General features: G+C 46.9%; 1 protein-coding gene across 30 annotated transcripts in view; it reads left to right on the top strand.

The window, feature by feature from the left end:
- Magi2 (membrane associated guanylate kinase, WW and PDZ domain containing 2) overlaps positions 1-14701 on the top strand; it is a 1483910-nt gene that overhangs the window by 1440294 nt on the left and 28915 nt on the right. For 4 of the 30 annotated variants that reach the window (NM_053621.2, XM_063285366.1, XM_063285364.1 and 1 more), the window contains one exon: positions 730-818. The exons of 22 other annotated variants lie outside the window; for them this stretch is intronic. In NM_053621.2, coding sequence (NP_446073.2) covers positions 730-818 — 89 coding nt within the window. Of the gene's footprint in view, positions 1-707; positions 858-14701 lie in introns of those variants that run through there. 4 more of the 30 variants (XM_063285371.1, XM_063285363.1, XM_063285365.1 and 1 more) reach the window with 3 other exon arrangements.

Here is a 14701-nt window from a genome sequence, read left to right as displayed (position 1 = left end):
GCCTAGGTAAAGAAGTTCAGCCCATCAGCTGCAGTTGGCAAGGCCAAGAGGCTTTGGGGCTGGTTCGCCTCCCGTTACAGACCGGCCGGAGAGGAGAGGCACTCGGGCAAGCAGCAGCCTGGAAGAGCCGGTGTGCTGCAGCTTTTTTTTTTTTTTTTCTGCTTTTCTTTTTCTTCTAGAAAGCAATTCTATCCAGCAAGCCAACCATAAACTTTGAATATAAACAGACAGAGCACTATAGGTGAGAACTAGAAAGATTTATTAGAACATTAGAAAAGGTAAAAAAAAAAAAAAAAAAAAAACCATGAACTCCATATCCTTAAATTTAGAAGTGATTACTATGACTGATTCTCAAATGACAGCTGATATCACCAAGACACCATTATTATGAGAAAAAAGGGAAACATGGTAAGAACTCTGGCACAGCCAGTTCAAATTTTATCCGTATTTGTGCCTCCTTAGAAGCACCTCAGGATGCCCTCAATATTATGAGAAAGAAAACAATCTGCTCTTGAAATATACATATTCGTGGGTCTTTCACTAATTTCACTTTGCTGCATGCCTGGCGGGGTGTGCTTTACTGAAAGTGTTTATTCTTCCTGCCTCAGTCAGTTTTATTCAACTGCTTTAAACATACTAAGCACCCTTGACTCTAACAGCAATAATGTCTTTGTCACTGGTTCTGTTACTTCTAATGACTGTCCTAGGCTGTTCCTCCCCTTCCTTTAGGAATGGTGCCTTCCAGCCTCTCCATGTGCATGAAAAGTGACAAGCATGGGTCCCCATATTTCTACTTACTGGGCCACCCTAAAGACACGGTTCGTAAACTCTGCATGAATATTACCTTTCTCTAATGATGCTTGGTTTGACTGTGTTTTTTAACTGATATATAATGCGTTCTTTCACAGTAGCTTGTCTAATGGCTGCTAGAACTCTGGAGAACACTTGTAACTGAGACCTTGTAAGTAGTAAGGCTGCAGTTAAGGGTTCCTGAGAATCTGAGATGTCTGACACTCAAGGGAGGCCAGTCTAGGATGCCCCCTCACGGGAAGAAATGCACGAGGGAGATCAACAGAGTCCGCTCAGCAGAGCCTGCACTTGCTGGGTTCTGCCCCACAGACACTTGGGACTCCTGGATGTCTGTCTAGTTCTTCGTGAGCCAAATGCAGATGCAACCATGTATGAGATAGAAAGAGCCACTGTTAGCAGACCCTCTGACCCTAAGAACTCTGACCCTAAGAACTCTGACCCTAAGAACTCTGACCCCACCTGGCATCTCGGGCATTCCCAGCCTGCTCTTTGGCAGTCGGGATCCCCCAGATCTTCCGATCTCCCGATCCTCCTTCCTCCACACTCCGAGGTGTGCCATGTTTAGTGGGAAGTTTAAAAAAGAAAAAGTTCTTGTGGTGATTATTCATGAACCAGTCACGAGTTTACATCCAGACAGCCTTCCACTGTTTCCAAATGAATACTCCCAGCCTTGTGTCGGTCAGAATTTGATGAAAATTCTTAAGGAAAGCAAAAAGTATGTTCCACAGACATAAACAAGACGTAGATGGCAGCCTTGCAACTATGGGTCAAACAACAACAGTCGCCTGGAGCAGTTCCCATTGGCAAGTCCTTCAGGGCTGCGGCCGCAGCCTCACTTTAATTGGACTGGGGCTTTAAAATGTCAGTTTGGCTTGTTAGCAGCAGCTGAGGCTCAGGCTCAGTCCCCACAGCTGGCCACGTAAGAGCGGCCCACGGTGGCCACATAAGAGCAGTCCATGCTCACGTATGTATGTCTGGGCCCTGGTTTGACTCTGCCCATTCATACTGCTGCAGGTAAATTCCTTTAAGCTAGTTCTCCGACTTCTTTATGAAACACACTTCCCAATCTCTTCCATCATCCAGGAATGATTTAGATTTAACTTGGAAGATGGCAGTATTATTTAATTAGCCTACCAGCAATTCCCACTGATGTAAAAATACCTATACACAGGGACCCTGTTGGACCCCGTTGCAGTCACTCTTGGATGCTGACTACCAAAAACAAACAAGCAAACAAAAAGCGTTTTAAACGCATCACCTCGAAGTGTCAGAACACTTATTAATCAGGAAATAAAGGCAGAGCACACAACACAGGAAGTTGCCTATAATAGGGCCATGAAATCATCACTGGACCAGTGACCAGAGAATGCATTTCTGTTATAACAGAAGACATTTTGTTCATTCTGTACTCACTATAACCTATAGGAATGAGGAGGCCTGTGCCAACCCACTTGAGTCGAAAAGAGAAAGAGGGCTAGGGATACAGTGACTGGATCCAAGCCCTGCTTGGGCAGGAGGAACTCCACAGCTGTGTTAAGTACCTCATATGCCCCAGGCACCAGGGATACAGAGATGACTGAGAGTGTATGGTCCCCATCACAGCCAGGTATGAGAGAACAAGGGAAGACAGGGAATGAAGCAACTGTGTTCTAGGAAGTCTACTTGGGAGAGTTCCAGAACGTTCTACCTGAGATGGGACATCTTACTGGGACCTTCAGTGATAAATGCAGTTCCACTTGAGTAGACAAGATGTCAGGCTGCAACAGAGGAGAGGAGACAGCTAATACAGAGTCAGGAAAATGTATTCATAGGCCACACTGGCTAAATGGTAAAAGGCCTTCCAAGGGGCTGGGCTGGGGGGCAGGGGCTGGAGGTATGGGAGCAGCACGTTGAGTCCGAATTTCCCAGATGGTTCGATGTTTCAGGACAGAGATGGAAAAAGCATGTGAGGGGCAGACACGAGGGGGGAGTAAGAGTTAGAGCAGACTAACGGGTTTGCTTGGGACTTGAGTTTCAGGAGTCTGATAGACACTTACATGAGGCGATCTCGAAACAGGGCACAGCCCTTAGAGGTAGAACCTGAAGGTGTGCCGTCTTAGAAGAACAGAAGTGCCCAGGAGTAGGGGGTGGGCTCCCCGAGAGAGGTACGTTACAGACATTGAATTTGTATGACAGTCATGGCAAGGAGAAGTTGGCACTGAACCAGGCCTGCTCCATCCAGCACACAGTTTACACATTGCGCAGATAAGTACCTCAAAACAACGTTTATTTCCCAAGTATTGAGGGGGACAGCCAAGGGTAGGGTTTGGGGGCATTTATAGGATAAGAAAGCAAGGTGACTTAAGGCATAGACCGGTGACTTGTAGACTTGTAGACTTGTGTCTCGGGAGTCAGACAGACACACGACGCGATCCTGGTAATCCTGAGTTCAAGGCTACATATAGAGTTAGTTCAAGTCAAGCCTAAGAAACATAAGAAGATCTTAACTCAAGAGAGTTAAGTAAAAGTGGGCTAAGGATATAGCTTAGTGGTAAGCACGTGTCTGATATTTGTGAGGTTCTACTTTAAATCCCCACTGATGAAAAAAGGAAAGAAGGAAAGAAGAAAATCAGGAGTTACATACAGACAGGCTAGTGGGGAATTGGTTGTGTAACCTCCAAAAGGTGACGTCTTTAAAGTCAGCTAAAGGCAAGTGAAGGAGGCAGGTTTCGCTGAACCTTGGTTTCAGCAGCCCAAGAGGCAGGAAAGTAATATTGAGCACAAGGGAGGTTCTTAGGGGCTGCTGAGAGAATTGCCTGCAAGATTCCAGGTAAAAAACTAGTTGTTCTCAGAGTGCAGAAAAATAAGAGACTTAAGGGGTCACAAACGGGACATCTACCCTGCACCCTTCCTCAACACACAGGGGCCATCACAGACCAGGGAGGGCAGGGGACACTGTCCAGAGTGAGGTGTGGAGGGTAACAGGATCACTGTGCTCATAAAGTCTTCGAGGCTGTGGTTGCCTGCACAATATCAAGCAGTGGTCATTCCAGCATGCAGTGAGAAGAGATCTGTGAGCCCTTACCCCTGACTGGAGGGCGATGGGCTTCTGGTGATTTCTAGGGAGCTAAGAGATAGTTTGAAGGGTGTGTCTCCTGGTCGGTTATCCACACCCTTAATAGATAGCCCCACATCTGTATGGTCAGCACAAATTGGAGTTGATAGACTATTGAACGTTTTAAAGGCGAGAGGAGAGGAAGATTGGGGTATATTGAGGTAGGGACAGTTATGGGAGAAGTTAGGCGGAAGAACTGAGAATATAATCAGACTACATTGTATTAAATTCCCAAGAGAATTAATAAAAGATTAGGTAGAACTCTCTACTGAAGAAATGTTACCATCAAATCTGTTCTCTTAAAAGCACAGCAGCACAGTGCTGGCAACAAATTGAAATATTATTTTTTTGAAATATTATTTTTTAAGTGGTTGTCCCACCATGGCATAGGCTGGGGAGAGAACTGGAAGGTGGACATTGAGCAGACTCGGGATTGCAATCCCACACTGCTGCCTGGGTTAGCTCAAAGCCAGGCACAAATTTCAAAAGAAAGGCTATGGTGAGTGAGTGCTGTGGGACCTGAGCTCTCCTTACACCATGGACCTCACCATAGGCTGTTCCCATAGGCTGTTGGCATAGGATGCCTCACATCCTGAGCCATCCGGGGACCTGCTGGGGTGGCCTGCACCATGGGTAGCCAGGCTCTTGATGTTCCAGTTGTGAAAAGCAGTTCCTGGTTTCCTGCCTAGTCTGTCAGAAGGGCAGGGGAACCAGAGTGCAGGGGTGAGGGAAACACCTCCTTTCTCTGGTAGAGAAAGGCTCTCTCTGAGGAATGTAGAGGAAGAATGCTTAATCACACCCCCGCTGGAATTGCACGCTGCGTTACTTCTCTGGTTAATGTTCTGAAAAGGAAAGTATTCTCTCTAATCGCCCTTCCCTTGTGCTAAGCTGCATTTTAAAATCTAAATTCCATCCAAACCATTTTAAAGGGGAGAAAGTCTTCTCAAAGGCCACCAATTTTGCCACGGCAACTGATCCCTTTCTACAGCTCCTGGGCTACTCTGTAAGAGTTAACATTACAGAGCTGTGGGTTAGAACTTCTGAGTACTCCTTCAGGGACACACACACACACACACACACACACACACACACACACACACACTCGTGGGTGCACCTATACAATTTAACTCTGCCCAAATCCATCCCTGGCTTGGCAGCCTCCTTCCCTTTGTCCTGTACACCATCCATTCACATAGCTGTGTCTCAGCTGCACTAGAACACTCACTACCACCCTCCACATCCCCACCACATGGTTACCACAAACCAATCCCTCAAGCTTCTCTTCCTCATTTCTCCAAGACCCATGTTAAAGGCTGCCCCTTCAGGAATCCTTTCCCCAAGTCTACTGAGGGGGAAGCAATCCCTCAGTTTCTGAAGCTCCTGTTTGCCTCTCCCCTCCTCTTTGTCCCTGCTTCTTGACGTAATCTTCATCCTTCCACGTCAGGGGATTCAGATTTCATCAGAACAAGGACTTGGTGTTGCCGAGGTTGCTCCTAGGCTGGGTTCTTAATGCAGAACTTTGAAGGTTGAGAGGGACCATAAAGAGCAAACTAAAAATAGAAGGAATATAAATGAGAAACCATGAGGAGTTCGAGACAAGAGGGGGATAATGAGCACTATAATCAGACAGGGAGCCAAGAAGTGAACGTAGAGACCACAACATGGTGCTCCTTCAGAAAAGCCCAGGAAGTGAGAGAACTTGGAATTCTCGGAAGGGGCAACGGCTGGAAACGTTAAACATCCTATTGCTATGGTCAAAGAAGAGACTTATGGGTACTGGGAGCTATTTCTAGAAACAATCTTAATCCTATATACTTGTTAGACTCTCTTGGGGCTTTCATAGTGAGACATCCATGGAGGCCCCTCCCCAGGCTATTTAAGACAGAACTAGGAGGAGTGAGGAAAGGGGTTGCACACAGAGTATGTGTCTGTTGTCTTAGTATTTTGGGGCAACAATACAGACACAGAAAGTATGAACTGAAAAGAGGTCATCGCTGTGTCTGTGGACTACGGACCACAGCTGACTATGTGGATATTCTCTCAAACTCCTTGCCATAAGGAATTTGGAAACTCTTGAAGAACTAGGTTTAAGAGGCCTACACCTCTCTAAGCAGGGCTTACCATAGGAGTCTGGTAGGGGCCCAGAAGGCAAGGATGCTTGTAGAAACGTGGAGAATGGCGCTCACACATTTCCAGTTGGAAGCAGGACCTGCACTAGAAGATACCCAGTTTACACTCAGGGAGCACCAAGGCCTATGTCACTATTAGCAGCAACACGGGATGAAACGAGTCTATGTCACTGGGGTACAGATGCCAAGGCTACCCTGAGATGCTCCTAAGTCTCACGGCTACAAGAGCATGGCCAGTTATGGGGAGAAAAGGAGGGCGGCTCCAGCAACACCCAGGGACTGGAAATCATGCTGCTCGCCATGTGTCAGGCTCTGCCTGACGCTGGGCCTGTGCTGGGGGGTCCCATCTGTGAGTTCATTCAGCTCTGCTCACGGGCATTCTGTACCAGACACTGGATATCAGCAGAGCAGCCCTGGCCTTGAGTTCAAGATGAAACCTGTGGCTAGCTGCCTTGCCTTGCTCCGTACTGAGCTTTTCCTACTACACCATCAATATTTCCCTAACTCTGTTCTGTTGTCTCTGGCATTAAGTTTCACCCTAGTTGGCCCAGTAGTGGGAGTGAAGTTCAAACCTGAACATAATTCTCCCTGCGGGCCCCCCCCCCGCCCCCGTGTGTTTGTGCCCATGCGATACTGGGAGTTACAGGAGCTTCTGGGTGACAGTCAGCACTTCCCTTCCTGCCTCCCTCAGTGCATCTTTTCGTTTTGTTACTCTAGAAGAAGGCACAGTGGTCTCTCACCTGACCTCCTTGGCTCTTATGGAATAGTTTGGTGCATAAATAACTGTTCTGGTTGGCATTTCTGCAGAGAGACATCAACAGTCTTGCCCTGCAGACAAAATGTCCTGCCTCCTGCACTGAGTTGATACATTGTTTCCTGGTGAACTGAACATAGCATCTTTGAAAACAATAAAATGGATATTTTGTGAGTTATTTATATAACCTGAGAAGAGAGCAAATAGCAGGAACTCAGTGTCTACTCTCACTTTCAAACTGTTTCCTCTTGTCTTTCATATAGAATGCCTGAGGGGGAAAAGCTATGTTTCTGTATCTAAAAGCCTGAATGAAGCAACTCAGTGCTGTAAATAGCTGGTCCTCATTAGGCTTTGGTTGATAAAAGATACAAAGAAGAAACGCAGATGATCCACAAGCCTAAGAAAAGACAGTTCACATCCCTAACATCAGAGTACTGACCAAAACCACCGAGAGGAACACTTCACCACAGAGGACCACAAGCACACACACAGCACACAGTAACAAGAAACATGAGTGGCTATAAGTGGGCGTGCCATGGAAACAGAATAATAAGTCCTCAAATGATTGAAGAAGAATCACCTTGGGACCTAACGGTTGAACTTGATCAGAAAGACTTAGAATGGAACCCCAAAGGGGCAAGTGTAACAATGCTGGCTGCAATACTATTTAAAATAGTCAAGCCTTGGAAGCACCCCAGATGGCCACATTAGAGGAATGCATTAAGGAGAGGTGGTGCCTCCCGCCCTAGAATATCTTCAGTCTTGCTTTGCTTTGCTTGGAATGCACGCCCTCCCACCTCCACCCCCACCCCAATAGGCTCACATGTTTGAACACTTGGTCCCAAGCTGATGGTGCTGTTGGGGAAGGCTGTGGAACCTTCAGAAGCTAGAACCGTGCTGGAAGAAGGGAGTCACTAGGGACGGTCTGACATCTTACAGGTCTGTAGGCCAGCCTCACTTCCTTCTTGTCCTCTGCTTTTGTGAGCAGCTGTCCTCCTGTTCCCACCACCCCGCCTTCCCCACTGTGAACTGTTAAGTCTGAGTGAACCTGTCCTCCCTTAAACGGCTTCTTGTCAGGTCGCAGCCATCAGAGTAACCAATGCAGACCTTAACAAGAATCCAGGCATACACAACAACATGGCCGGAGCTCTCTTGTTAAACAAAACAAGCTCTTTACAAAAAGATGAATCCTAGGCAGATGCCCTCACACCTGAAGTATCCAGCCTCTGAGAAGGTGGGGCATGGCTGTGAGGATGTGGCCAGGCAGAGTGGGATGATGGATTAGTTTCAGGTTCGTGAGATGACTAGGGATCTGCTGCATTTAACCTGAAATGCTCACAGAGTTAGATGAAAACTTGTGACTTTCTACCATAATATTTTTAAAGAAAAGCACACAGGACACCAATGAGAACTAGTGCGGAGTTAGCACAGGGCCGTTCTGCCTTCTCGATTTATATCGTGAATTGTGCTGGAACCCGGCAGCCCTGGGGCCTGTAGATGAGAGGCAGTGAGGCTCTCAAAGGAGCAGTCGGCAGAGCCCGCTAGACCATTAGAGATGGCACCATCATTTGCCACTTAGTTCAGAGCTTCTTGCCTTTGACTGATTTTGGGATGAGGGCCTGCCTGTGCCGCATCTGTTAGGTTCCAGTGGCTTGCTTATCTAGGCTCCTCCTGACCCGAGCTGCTCTCATAAGAGCTTCTTCCAGTCAGTAGCTGTATTCAGCAGAACTTAACACAGATGTGAGTTAAGAGAACAGGTACCACATTCGCCTTGGTGGGTAACCTCAGCGGTGGCGCTGTACAGAAGACAGGAAGTGTGTCCAAGTGCACTACTGTAAAATGTGAGGTGAAGGTCATAGCATTTTTAACACCTTTTGGGGGGTTTTATTGCATTTTTAATTTATATTTTAAACGTTATCCCATTTCCTGGTCTAACCTCTAGAAACCCTCTATCCCACCCTCCTCCCAACCCCCCAGCTTCTATGAGGGTGCTCCCTCACCGACCCACCCACTTCCTCCCTGCCCTGACATTCCCCTACACTGGGGCATCAAGCCTTGACAGGTTCAAGAGCCTCTCCTCCCACTGACAAGGCCATCCTCTGCTACATATGTGGATGGAGCCACAGGTCAGTCCATATGTACTCTTCGGATGGTGGTTTAATCCCTGGGAGCTCTGGTTGGTTGGCATTGTTGTTCTTATGGGGTCTCAAGCCCCTTCAAGCTCTTTCAATCCTCTCTCTAACTCCTCCACTGGGAACCCAATTCTCAGTTCAATAGTTGGCTGCTAGCATTCGCCTCTGTATTTGTCATGCCTTGGTGCAGCCTCTCAGGAGACAGCTATATCATGCTCCTGTCAGCATGCACTTCTTGGCATTCACAATGTTGTCTGAGTTTGGTGGCTGTATATGGAATGCATCCCCAGGCGGGGCAGGCTCTGGATGGCCTTTCAGTCTCTGCTCCACACTTTGTCTTCGTATTTCCTCCTATGAGTATTTTTGTTCCCCCTTCTAAGAAGGTCTGAAGCATCCACACTTTGCTCGCCTTTCTTCTTGAGCATCATATGGTCTGTGGATTGTATCTTGTGTAATCCAAGCTTTTGGGCTAATATCCACTTATCAGTGAGTGCATACCATGTGTGTTCTTTTGTGATTGGGTTACCTCACTCAGGATGATATTTTCTAGCTCATTCCATTTGCCTATGAATTTCATGAAGTCATTGTTTTTCATAGCTGTGTAGTACTCCATTGTGTAAATATACCACGTTTTTTAAATCCATTCCTCTGTTGAGAGACATCTGGGTTCTTTCCAGCTTCTGGCAATTATAAATAAGGCTGCTATGAACATGGTGGAGCATATGTCCTTGTTATATGTTGGAGCATTTTTGGGATCATAGCATTCTTAATGCTTTCTTCAGATACCGAACAAGTTAGCAAGCCCAGCGGTGCCCAGAGCCCCACACGCCACCCAGTTGTGCAGCCTCTATGTTGTATATCTGAATGGACGGCCAGAAAGGAAAAGTCACAGTCAAGGCCTGCCCCTCTAGAAAGTTATGATCTAGTAAAATTGCAATATGCTATCATGTGGATGAAGGACCTTAAAATTACTGACGTCATAAGAGGGTAATACAAACATGGATAAGACCATCGACTGAGTTAGATGCCTCAGGTAGGGGGACTTTTAAAACAAGAATTCCTACCTGTCCCATCTTCAGTACCCTAGTATAAAAACTAAATTACGTAAACTGCAGCCTGCTTTGCTCAAATGTGTATTAAATTTGTTCCCTTTTTAATGTTATCTATAAAGAAGGTACATTATAGGAACTATCACATCTTACTGAGATAGGATAAATTTTGTTTCCCTACTTAGGAAGAAAAGGCGCACCGTTAACTCAGTTTATAACAAGGTGACAATAGACCCCGCTGATCCTCTGAGAGATCTCACAGGAGTATGTTTGAAAAACAATCAAAACACAACAACTAAGGCTCATGCAGGAGGCTGCATGACAGAACGCAGCACATCCCCGCAGCTGCTTCTGTATAAATGGATGACACGACCAAGTCATGCTGTGGTTAAGGGGAGATCTGGGCTGGGGGGGGGGGGCTGGGGACAGCCAGAGACATCTGGAAGAATCCAGAAGAGAAAGAGAAAAGAATAGACTGAGCATGACCAGCAGACTGGACCAAGGGAGAAGCTATAACAGGGTGGATGGGGAAGGAAGGAGTATGAGGGGGAGACAGGGAGGAAGAGGAGAGGAGCAGAAGAGAGGAGAAGAGGCCTGAGGAGAGAGGAGAGAAGGGGGGAGGGAGGGTGGGAGGGAGAGAGAGAGAGAGAGAGGAAGAAGAAGAGGAGGAGGAGGAGAAGGAGAGGAAGAAGAGAGAAGAGAGGAGAAGAGGCCTGAGGAGAGAGGAGAGAAGGGGGGAGGGAGGGTAGGAGGGGGAGAGAGAGAGAGAGAGAGAGGAAGAAGAAGAGGAGGAGGAGGAGGAGAGGAAGAAGAGAGAAGAGAGGAGAAGAGGCCTGAGGAGAGAGGAGAGAAGGGGGAGGTGGGGTGGGAGGGAGAGAGAGAGAGAGAAGCCTGTGAGCTAGGATGCTAACATGGACTTTGAAATGTGTAGCAGGTACGGAGGTACTGAAGGAGCCTGAAGGGCAGACAGCACGGGCTTTGATATACTAATAGACACCACAGGAAGCCATATGTCCCTTTTGCCAAAGTTAAGGGAACCTACTTAATAGACTGTTCTTGGCTCCAACCTCCCACTTTTAACCTGGAGAAATGGATGTGCCTCAGTGTCTGAGCTTCACCGACACCACAGGACCCGCTTCTAAATCAGAAAAGAGAATGGGGACCAATAGAGACATCGTATTTACGTATATGCGCGATTCAGCTTATTTTTTACGACTCCCTCCACTTTCCTCAGTTTGTTTTTAAGCTGCACTGACGCCATTTCTCAAGGAAACAGAGAGCTGTATAATCTCACAGCACAGCTCTCTGACAGCTTTAAAGCTCATAGGCCCTCCAATAACTCAGAACCCAAGGGCATCTCTGTATTTTATTTATGTGGAGGAAGCCCAGTCACAGGGAAACCCAAGCCACTTCTGACATCACTCTGGCTCCGTAAGACGAGTTTCTGAGAACTGGGCCTGGAAGGTTTCTGTGGCTGGTGGCAGAACGGACCTATATATAGCACAGTGACTACAGACAGTGACTCATCCACAGAAGCAGAGCAGGCTGACGATCAGGAGGGATTCCCTCACCACCAGGAGACTGTCTTCAGCGGCATCCCCAGACAAAGCAGACTCCTGTGGCTCTAAGAGCTTCCACCCTGGGGAAACCCTGGAGTTGGTGACTTTAAGGGGAATCAGTGAAACGCCCTAGTTATTATCCCTTCTGTTACCAACCAGACCAGGCAGGCCTCCAGGAACTCCTAATCAGGGAGAGACATCTCAAGCCTGCAGGAGGACGATGTCTGTGAGGAGGATAGCTGAGGAATGAAAGACGCAAAGGGAATTTCTCACTGCCTCGCCTAAAAAGCAAGAACCAAGGTCGCAGGTTCTCCTCCGTCTAGTCGTGCTATGATTCGGCTTGGAGACCAGGCAGCAGCCACCTCCCAGAAATCCTGGACTGTTCAGTTGAAGTTTGGAACAGACATGTTTAGAGAGTGCTATACCTAGTCTTCAGGACCGCTGTGGCCAAGCTGAGGGGAGTCATTCATATTCACCCTGTCCTTTCAGGGTGCATTCCCTTCTTTCCTTCCTTCCTCCCTTCTTTCCTCCCTTCCTTTCGTTCTTCCTCCTCATCTTCTTCCTTTTTTAACATTGGCATCATTCGATGAGTCTTTGGTATAGAAAACAGAGACTACCTAAATGAATCAGAATACTAATTTAAAACCTTGGTCTCTAACAAGGCAGTTTGAATAGGACATCCTTAAGGCCCCGGTAGGTTTTGAGCCAAGGGTGAAAAAACTATTCAAAGGCAACACCGAGTATGAAAATGTATTATACAAACAGAGTCGTGGCACGTAAATAAGTAATTTGATTCACGTATGGGTTGAGGATGGCTTTCGATTGGAAAAAGAGAAAATTTGGACATCCTTTACCTGGCGAATTTCTCTCTTGTGAAAGATTTGTTGATCCTTTGGCATAAGAATCCTACAGCCTTCATTATCAGCCCCAAAATAGAAAACAGTGTTTGGAAAGAGAAATGATGGCATATTTCATAGGCCAAAGGACCACCCGATCGTAGTGTGAGCGTCTCATTGCCAAGAGCACAAGCGTGTGGAAAATTACAGACATAAATTCTGAAACGCATCGGTGTTCAGTGAGATCCTCAGTACTTAGGGGTCTCATTTTCCTCTTCTGAACCAAATAAGAAAACATTGAGGCGTCCTTCTAATGCTTGAGAAGAAGCAGAACATTGATAGTTTTGTTCCTCCGTATACTCTTAGAGAGTGTCATCGGGTACAGCCTCGCAGTCTGCACCCTTGGAACTGGCTGGTTTTCTTCATCAAGTTCTAATAGAGCCCCCGTGCCCACGCCCACCCCCACACACAACTCGGGGTGGAGAAACGGTGTTAAAGCTGTAAGGTGCTGTCCCACAACCACTGCAACATCGTGGAATTGCAGTCCTCTCTGCAACCGTTAGTCACAGGAGAGAGCAGGTTACAGAGCCCTCGACAGAGATCTGTGGTGGGCGAGCATTTCAGAGAGGGATTCAGGCAGGAATAACCCCACAGAGTTAGCCCAGGTAGGAGTGCTAAGTGCAGGCCTCAGCCCTTCCTGCTCTGAGTCGGAAATGAACTGAACCTGCTCACCACCTATCTCCGAATATGTCTCTAGTTTGCAACGGTCCCTCCCATTGGTCAAGCTAGTAACCCGGAAGTGATTGTGTGGACACTTCTCTTTGAGCTCATGGGTCTCTTTCACGCCTTCAAACACAGGCAGGTTATCACAAGTCTGGAGGCAAAATCTCGAAGGTGCTGCTTTTTCTCTTGTTTGTTTTTAATTCCCCCGTGTTTTCTGTATTTATTGGAAATTCCTCTGAAATAATTTAAGGCCGGGAGTAGATTTTACTCTCGGGCTCATCCTCAAATGGGTGGAGCCCAAGACGAACCCCTGCTCTGCCCCAGACACCGTAAAGTGTGGTGCACCCGTCGGTGAGAGCTCAAGCAGGGTATGTGTGAGAGGGAACAAGAAGATACTAGCATTGTGTCTTTTCCAGGTAGTGAGAAATTCTAGCAGTCCCCCTACTGGTGGGGGTGGGGTTGGAGTGGGAGTTAGAGAGGCCCCAGAAACAGGACTGCCCCAGTACCTGATAAAGAAAACCCAGAGAACCTATTCTGGACTTCCCCTATGATTGGCAGCAGAGGAGGAGGGAGAGGAGCCAAGGTGGCAGAAGTGGAAGACAGATGACAAAGTCATCATGAGAAAAATCCAAGAAATCTCAGTAGCTTTAGCCGGGCGGTCTGCTGCTGGGCCACATCTACGCTGACGAGACTCCACTGAGAGGCAAATCTGTTCATTTACTGTTCCAGGAAGTTCCCTGCCTCAGCCTCCCAAGACTTCAGAGCAAGACACACACCCAGGGGAGGACCCCATTGCCCTCGTTTTAATAGCCCTTCTAGATTAATGTCATCTATGAGACAAGCTAATCGTCCTGACTGATTTTTTTTTTCCCCTCTCTAATTAAGACCAGACACACAGAACACACAGCCACAGGGGGCAGCCTGAGGCTAGTTGTAAGAAATGGGCTATTCTCTGACCAGTGTGTCAAACTTCTCTCTGGTAGTGTGACATTAGTCTACATATGACACAGAGCTAGAAGCAACCACAAATACTTAACTGGTGATGCGGGGTCTTTAAGCTATGTCACATGGCCCATTAATATATTTAATGTTACAAACCAACATGTAGTATGTGACTTTTAAATTATTTAGTCCATATATGTTCTCATTAAGGATGAACATTTTAATGTCAAATGTATGATACCATCTAAGAACTAGTATGGCTTAATTCTATTAGTAAAAACTAATTTAGAAGTCATTATCCATTTTAATTGCGTATTTTGATTTAGATTGTTCCTGCTCTCCAAATCAGAAAATGGCTGCCACCACTATTCCATCGGCCCAAAGCTAACATTGTTCTTTCTTATTAGCGCTTTCATAAATTACCTGATGGGGAAGATTGATTAAAAATAACCTTCACAGGACTCCCAGTGTGGCCCCATGATTTGGACACAGTTAATCCTGTCAGAAATCAGTGCTGATATTTAGCTCCAAATGGAGCTGTTGGCTAATTCTGTCCCCCTGGTTACAATGTTTAGCCTGGAGTAGTACATACGGAAGACACCTTAAACTTGATAGCTGAGCAGCCTTCCCTGTAATGCCCCAGGATCCTTGGGTCTGACTCCTTCTGGCCCCA

The sequence above is a fragment of the Rattus norvegicus genome, chromosome 4 (assembly GCF_036323735.1).
Source record: "Rattus norvegicus strain BN/NHsdMcwi chromosome 4, GRCr8, whole genome shotgun sequence".
In the NCBI taxonomy this organism is placed as follows: domain Eukaryota; kingdom Metazoa; phylum Chordata; class Mammalia; order Rodentia; family Muridae; genus Rattus; species Rattus norvegicus.
Note: the sequence above shows the minus strand (reverse complement) of the source record. Positions and strands in the feature narration are given on the sequence as shown.